Below are 8,317 nucleotides of genomic sequence, written 5' to 3'. Positions count from 1 at the left end.
CACACACACACACACACACACACACACACACACACACACACACACACACACACACACACACACACACACACACACACACACACACACACAAAACATCCACCTTATTTCTAACTTTGCTGCTTGATATTTCAAACTGGTATTTTTATTATTTTAATTTCATTCATTTTCCTGTTTATTACTGTGAAGCTAAATGCGGAAGTCTCGCACATGCAAGTCTCGCGCTGCTAAACACTTGCGTATGTACCACTGTTATGATACTCTAATAAAACTTGATTGTGATCCAATCTGATTTCATGGTGTTTTTGAACGTGAACAGCTCCGGATCACTGTCTGCTTTCATTTCATGTAAAAAAGCTGCGTGAACATTGTACTAAACATCAGCTTTAGCGTTCCACAGAAGAAGGCAAGTAAGTCTTCGGGGTTTTGAACGACATGAGGATGAGTAAATGATGACAGAATGATAATTAGTGAGGGAAATACCCCTTTAGCATGAAGTAGTGTTTACATTAGGCCACTAGAGGGCGACAGCGCTCAGATTTAGCTGCAGCTGCTGCTACAAACACGCACATTAACACATACACTGTAACAATATAACAATCACCGGCCAATCAGAAAGCAGCTCTCCTCTGAGGAAAAAGAGAGGAGGGGAAGCTGGACGCTGATTGGCTGGGCGCCTCTGTCTCTGTCTCCTGTCCTGCTGATGAATCACAATATTAGATGAAAACAGTGCACTTCATTATGAGTGTGAGATTTCTAAATAAAGCCAACAGCAGTCTGACCCGCTTATTTATGATGCTTGTGAAGGTTAATGGGTCAGTTCTTCAATCTTCAGTGTCTGTTCACTAGCCCATTAAGCTTGTGTTGTTCACATGACTCTTTCAATATGTTTAATGAGATGTTTTTGTTAATGTGAAGAAGCCAGAAGAAATGTAAGCGAGGGAGGTGAAACATCCAGGCATGTTCTGTGAGGTTTTGCACATGCAAGTACCTGGATTCTGTTTATTATTAGCTTATTTGAGCTCTGGTCTGGAAACGGAAAGCTTGTTTTCATAGAATAGAATAGGAATAAAACTATATTTAAAAAAAAATGTAACATGCCAGTGCAACATTTCTCATTTTCATTTAGTTTGTCTCGATGTGCTAAAATAACTAAGATAAAAATGAATGAATACTATATAGGCACTTTAAAAAAAACTAATGAAATTGACACAAAATTGCAAAACTTTAACTAAAATTGAGAAATTTTAGAAAACATCAAATAAAAATGAGTTCAACATATTAATACAAGTTTAAAAAGAACAGTATCACTGAGATACTTTTATGTTTTTAAAAAAATTAATATTCTGAAATAGTCTTTATTTTTGTGTTTTCATTTAAACTGAAGTTTTAGTAATTTTGTTGTGTTTCCATAATTTCTATTAGTTGTCTACATAGGTTTAATAATTTGTATTCCTGTTTTGATTATTTTAGTACAAGATCAATTGAATAAAAATTCTAAATGTTGCTTTGGGAACTAGCTGAAACAAAATAACCTAACCTGGCATTGTTTGTGTTTATTTGTTTAAATCAATTAATTAATTGTATTTAGTGAGTTATAAATCCTTATTTTAGCCTTTTTGATAGCCTGAATTAATTGCACTTCATGCACTTCTCAGATGAATAGATATGAGTTAAAAAAAATATTTTCATTTAATAACGTCCATAAATAGTGGCGTATTTCATACAAACAGATGACAGGGAATGCAACTGTTGTTGATGTGTAAATACGAGGCAAGATATGAGGATGATGTAAAGCAGGTTTGTGCATGTGATGAGATTCAGAATGAGTTCAGAGATTCAGGGCGGGGCGACAGAGGGCCGCGTCTCAAATCGCGCTCAGCTGTCTAGATAGTGCACAGCGTTTGGGCGTCGCTGGCGCACGAGGCGTTTTGAGGGAGACACAGGCGCTGCGCCCACTAACGCTGCACACTAGTTAGGGCGCACCGGAGGATTTGAGACGCGGCCCGAGAGACAGAAACCCGCTGCTGCGCTTCATTAGAGCCTCGGTGGGTCTCCATCATCCATCCGTCCCTCAGAGCCGAACCACAGACCCGATACCGAGCGCACGGAACCGGCGGATGGACGGAACGCTCGCGCTCTGACGGAAGCTCCACTCGTTCATCTTCGGCTCGGTTCGGCGCTCCGATCGCTGTTCGATCGCTCGCTATTGTTCGGATGCGCGACGCTGGGGATCAAAGAGCCCGATCGATTCCCGACCGAACATGAGTTCTGCTCTCCGCTGGGTTTTATCGCTGTGCTTCATCATCACCATCATCATCATTCAGGTGAGTTTGTTCTTTGCGTTCACGCAAATGAGCGTTCGGGTCTGCGGCGAGCGCGAGGCGTTAATTAGACACGCGCGCGTCATTAAATCGGTTCGTGTCGCTTCAGTTTCTGTGTGTCTGATATCAGCAGCAACTGATGCGAGGTACACGATCAGAATCTGCTCCGATATTCCTGCAGGCGAAACTGGGTCACACAGCTGAGAGAGAGAGTGTGTGTGTGTGTGTGTGTGTGTGTGCAGCATCAGTCTGCTTTCACTGTATGTTACACTGGAACATTTATTTTAATATAATAGCCTAATATGTGACCCTGGAGCACAAAACCAGTCATAAGGGTCCATTTTTTTTCGAAATTGAGATGTATGCATCAGCTGGAAGCTGAATAAATAGCTTTCCATTGATGTATGGTTTGTTAGGAGAGGACAATATTTGGCTGAGATACAACTATTTGAAAATCTGGAATCTGAGGGTGCAAAAAAATCTAAATATTGAGAAAATCATCTTTAAAGTTGTCCAAATGAAGTTCTTAGCAATGCATATTACTAATCAAACATTAAGTTTTGATATATTTACGGTAGGAGATTTACAAAATATCTTCATGGAACATGATCTTTACTTAATATCCTAATGATTTTTGGCATAAAAGAGAAATGTATAATTGTGACCCATACAATGTATTGTTGGCTATTGCTACAAATATACCCGTTGTGGTCTAGGGTCACATATTGTTATTATTGCTATTATTATTATTGGGATATTATTAGTATTAGTTTTGTTAATATTATTATTATTATAAATACACACAGAATTTTTCAGTGAAAGTATGCAGGAAAATTCCAGTGTTATTATTATTATTAAACAGGTGATGTGGCTTTGTTAAAATGGTTTTTAAAAGCTTACATTTACACTTTTTAGATTTTAAACTGCAAGTATTGCAGGAACTAAGTGTAATTATTATCAGTGAACCTGAAGACTGTGATTATGTGACTTCGTCTGTAATTATAACGCAAGTTACAGAGTTTCTGCTCAGACTTTGAATAATTTATGTATATTATTAGTATATTATATTATAAAATGAAGTGAGTTTATGCTTAAAACAAGAACAAATATCTGCCCAAACTTGTTTTTCTTTTACATAAGTAGATTTTTCTGAATCCATTAGAAATGGAGGAGATCGTTTCTAATAACATTGAGACATCATGTTCATTAAACTTAAGGTTAACTTAAATGAACCTTAATAAAGCCCGTACAGTGTAAGACATTGATTGTGAGATGACTGAAGTAGTATTGAAAACTTACGGCCCGATCACACAGAAGGCGTGTTTGCATCTAAAATTTTTTCCCTCAAATAAAACAGTTGCCATGCCAACTTACTATTGTAAACAAAAGCTTGCAACGCTTGCCCCGCCTCTGGGCTTTTCTGATTGGTCCACTTTTTGGAACTGACACTGATGAAGTGGCGCTGCGTGTAAAAGTTTAAATATAAAGGGGTCATGACCCCTTTAAATGAAAGCAAAATTCCCTTGATCGTTTGACATATAAGAGTCAATTGTACTTTAAAACCATCTTGTAAGTTTAAGAACTCAATTTTGTCGTAAAAACAGCTTATAATGAAGGCAGTCTGCCAAAACCACAGCCTGTGGAATGTTATACTCTATGATGTAATAGTGTGGATAAGCACCGCCTCCACAGAAGAAGATCAATGCCTGCTTCTACATATCGGCCTGTTTAGCCCCACCCACCGATGCTACATCTCTGCCTGTTTAGCCCCGCCCACCGATGCTACATCTCTGCCTGTTTAGCCCCGCCCACCGATTCTACATCACTGTCCGTTTAGCCCCGCCCACCGATACTACAGCGCTGCCTGTATAGCCCCGCCCACCGATTCTACATCACTGTACGTTTAGCCCCGCCCACCGATACTACAGCGCTGTACGTTTAGCCCTGCATCGCCTTCCGTCTGATCCCAACAATAGGATAGAGAGGATAAACTTTATTTTTAATGAAGATCCAGACCGCGTCAGTAAGAACTCAGTCCTTTGTTCATTTAGCCCCGCCCACCGTTTCTACATCACTGTCCGTTTAGCCCTGCCCACCGATACTACAGTGCTGCCTGTTTAGCCCCGCCCACCGATTCTACATCACTGTCTGTTTAGCCCTGCATCGCCTTCCGTCTGATCCCAACAATTGAAAAACGCGTTCTGTGTGAACGGCCACTTATAGAGCAGCAGTTCAGTAAGAACACGTGCGTTTGCTGCAGTGTACATTAATATTACTAAGTTTAATAGTTGTGTCAAGGGACACCTCAGAAAATGCTCCTGAACCTCAGGATTTGAACTCTTGGATTTGTTTAAGATGATGCCACTGTTTGTTTCATTCAAGTTTCCGGCATAAGAAACTTCATCTGAAGCGATCGGAGGTGTGTGGGTCTCCTCTTCATCAGACGGATGCAAATGAAGAGCGCCGCATCGGTTCTCTTTAACCTGAGCATTTGCCGACGGCAGACGCTCCATCCATTATACATGAACCATCAGAGAGTCACTCCATCTGAACGCTAAACGCCAGTCAGATCACGCTCGGAAAGACTGCTCAAATCTGAGTTAAACAGACCTTCAGGATCATTAAAATGATGTTCAGTCAAAACGCCGAAGCACAAACCAGTAACACTCAAATGCACTGCAAAAGTGCTGTTCCTCCCCAGTATCTCTGTCTTGTTTTCCAGTACAAATATCTAAATCAAGATACATTTACTGGAGAAGAAAAATGACTGAAGATATCAGTCTTGTTGTAATGAAAAATACATCAAAATTAAGGAAGAACATTCGAGGGAGAAATCATTATAATTATTATTACATAAGAATTATTATTATTATTGCTAAAGAAAACATATGAAATTAACTGTTACAATGTTACTTTAGTAATATCTCACTCTAAAACAAAAGTCTTGTTTTCTTTTTAAAAAAGTATCAAAATTAAGTGAGTTTATGCTTAAAACTAGGGCTGCACAATTTTGGTTAAAAAATCAAATTGCGTTTGTTCTTTGATAAAAAATAGTGATTGCAATAAATAAAGAAAGGGTTTGTTGTGCTGCACAATCTGTGATTATATACCAATATGTCTAAAAAAATAATAAAAGTTGTTATTATTATTACTAAATACATATTTTTTTTTACCAAACTTTTAGAATACTACTATAGTAATATTTTACTTTAAAGTAAAAAATGTGTATTTATGAAAAATAATATACTAAATATATTATGTGTTATAATACAATACTAATATTTATGGCTGCCCTAATTTCTTCATTTTAAACTGTCGAACATTTTTATCTTTTGGGAAAACGCTTCGCTTCTCTCTTGCTTGTCTTTGCACGTTTGTATTAAAACATTCACACTGAAACGGCAATAATTGCACTTAACTATATCCCGTTTGATTTTGTTCTTGATTTAGGTGTAAACCCGCTTAATTCTGCTCTATTTTTCATAATATCTTCAGTCATTTTCTATCTCCAGATTTCAGAATGTTTAGATGACACTGATGGTTTTTTCGTCTGATATCGTCTGAATCGTCAAATATCGTCTGAAAGTGATTTTCTGTGTGTTTTCCGCGTTGGCTGGTGAATGAATGTGTGTCTGGCCTCATTGACACTCTTTGTCATCATTCATGGACGCTCGTCTCGTCTCGTCTCGTCTCGTCTCGTCTCCATCCGGCTCATTCACTGCCACTCAATGGAGCAAAATCACAGATTATCACCCTGATATTTCAGTCATTTAGTGCAAAAGATTCGTTCAATCTCCAGTTGGTTTCATGCTTTGGTAGAGTCAGATATATGCGATGATGTAGCGATGCGTGTGATGTGTGGCGTCTGCAGTGTCGGTCACATGACCCTGAGCCGCTCGCTCTCTCTCTCTCTCTCTCTCTCTCTCAGCACAAAGACTCCTGTATCTCCTCCGGAGACGCTTGAAATCCATTCCCCGGAGCTCATGCTCGGCGTCTTATAGATGCACTGTTTTTATAGTGGCGCTCGTGTGTGACACAGTTTCTCACCGACACACATCTGATGCTCATAGAAAGCACTCGTAAGCGAAAGAAAGTAGGAAGAAATTATACTTGGCCTTTTGCTATGTCTGTGTTTGCATACTTATCAAAACCAATGCATTCGTTCGTATTTTAAAAACAAAAGAAGTTTAGATGAAAAGTCATGCTTTTATTCATCAAGGACGCATTAAATTGATCCGAAAGGGACGGTAAAGACATTTATAACGTTAGAAAAGATTTCTATTTCAAATAAATGCTGTTCTATTGCTTTTTCTATTCATCTGTGAATCCTGAAAAATAAAAGGTATCACGGTTTCCACTAAAATATTGGTGGCTTGTTAAAACCAATAAATCCTAATGAAACATGTCCCAAAACACACTACAGAAAACCATTTTTTAATGGTTTTAATGGTTAAAAGTTGATGGTTTGTAATGGTATTTGTAGTGGACTCCATTAACATTTTCTGTGATGGTTTTATTGGTTTTAGTTTTTTTTCAGTAGGGACATAAGCCTATATCAGTTATACAATAATATCTAATATCAGTTATAAAATAATGAGTGCATGATGCCCCTGACACTACAATACAATATTATTTGTCAAATAAATTAAACATGATGAAACATTAATTCTAGTTGAAATTGTTATAGATTACTTCTAGAGATTGCAGTGAGACATGACATGGTGAAAAATGACTGAATGAATAATACTTTAAGTAGGTAAAGTTAAAATTGTGCCCCCTAAAAGCAGAAGTGTCCCTTGTCTGGCCCCCTCAGTTACTGTGGTCTAGAACCGCCCCAGAGTAATGATGCTGAAAATTCAGCTTTGATCACAGAAATAAATTACAGTTTAATAGATATTCACATAGAAAACATCTGTTTTACATTAGAATAATTTTTCACATTTTTTACTGTATTTGTGATCAAATAAATGCAGCCTTGGTGAGACTTCTTTCTTAAAGATTACAAATCTTACCTTAAGGGTTTACTACTTTGAATTTTATGTGGTTTCAAATATACAGTCATTGTATTAAAGTATTTAGATATGGTTAAATATTAATATATCTTGACAATAATGAGAGTAAAACCTAACTCTAACACCGTGTCCTAACTACACGCGACGCGACAAGAGTCCAGCGACAAGCAGTTTGTGCGTCCACACCAGACGCGACAGAATCAATCAAATATCACAGCCAATCAGAAGCGTGTGTGGGCGGATGATCAAATAAATGCAGCCTTGGTGAGACTTCTTTCTTAAAGATTACAAATCTTACCTTAAGGGTTTACTACTTTGAATTTTATGTGGTTTCAAATATACAGTCATTGTATTAAAGTATTTAGATATGGTTAAATATTAATATATCTTGACAATAATGAGAGTAAAACCTAACTCTAACACCGTGTCCTAACTACACGCGACGCGACAAGAGTCCAGCGACAAGCAGTTTGTGCGTCCACACCAGACGCGACAGAATCAATCAAATATCACAGCCAATCAGAAGCGTGTGTGGGCGGAGCCTCTCTGCAAGCGCACTGCACTCACAACAAAATGGATACGTTTATAATCTAATTCATAAATATTAAAGCTTTTTAACATCATTAAATGATGCGGCTAGTTAGGACAAAAACTCAGATTGACATGGAAAAGATACCTTTTATCGCGTGACGCGTCGTCGTGTCGCGTGTAGTTAGGACACGGTGTAACACTAAACAAATGTCCTAAATATGTAACTTGTAAATTAGAAAGAATATCATTTTTTTTGTTTTATTATACTCTTTAGATGGACTTTGGAGTGTGTGTGTGTGTGTGTGTGAGAGAGAGAGAGTGTGTGAGGGGGGGGGGGGAAAGGGGGGGGGGGGGGGGGGGTGGGTGGGGGGAGTTCAGCTTCCTGACAGCCTGATGGATGAAGCTGTCCTTCAGTCTGCTGGTCCTGGCCTGGAGACTCCGCAGTCTCCTCCC

At 38.4% G+C, this 8,317-nt stretch overlaps 1 protein-coding gene across 1 annotated transcript in view; it reads left to right on the top strand.

Moving 5' to 3' along the window:
* The first annotated feature begins 1,918 nt into the window (after nucleotides 1-1,918).
* Nucleotides 1,919-8,317, top strand: part of LOC107572592 (receptor-type tyrosine-protein phosphatase O-like) — a 43,602-nt gene continuing 37,203 nt past the window's right edge. Inside the window, 1 exon segment of the mRNA XM_016259015.1 lies at nucleotides 1,919-2,324. Coding sequence (XP_016114501.1) covers nucleotides 2,262-2,324 — 63 coding nt within the window. The 5' untranslated portion in view covers nucleotides 1,919-2,261.

This window comes from Sinocyclocheilus grahami, unplaced genomic scaffold (assembly GCF_001515645.1).
Source record: "Sinocyclocheilus grahami isolate Dianchi unplaced genomic scaffold, SAMN03320097.WGS_v1.1 scaffold1779.1, whole genome shotgun sequence".
NCBI lineage: Eukaryota > Metazoa > Chordata > Actinopteri > Cypriniformes > Cyprinidae > Sinocyclocheilus > Sinocyclocheilus grahami.
This window is presented reverse-complemented; position numbering and strand designations above follow the sequence as displayed.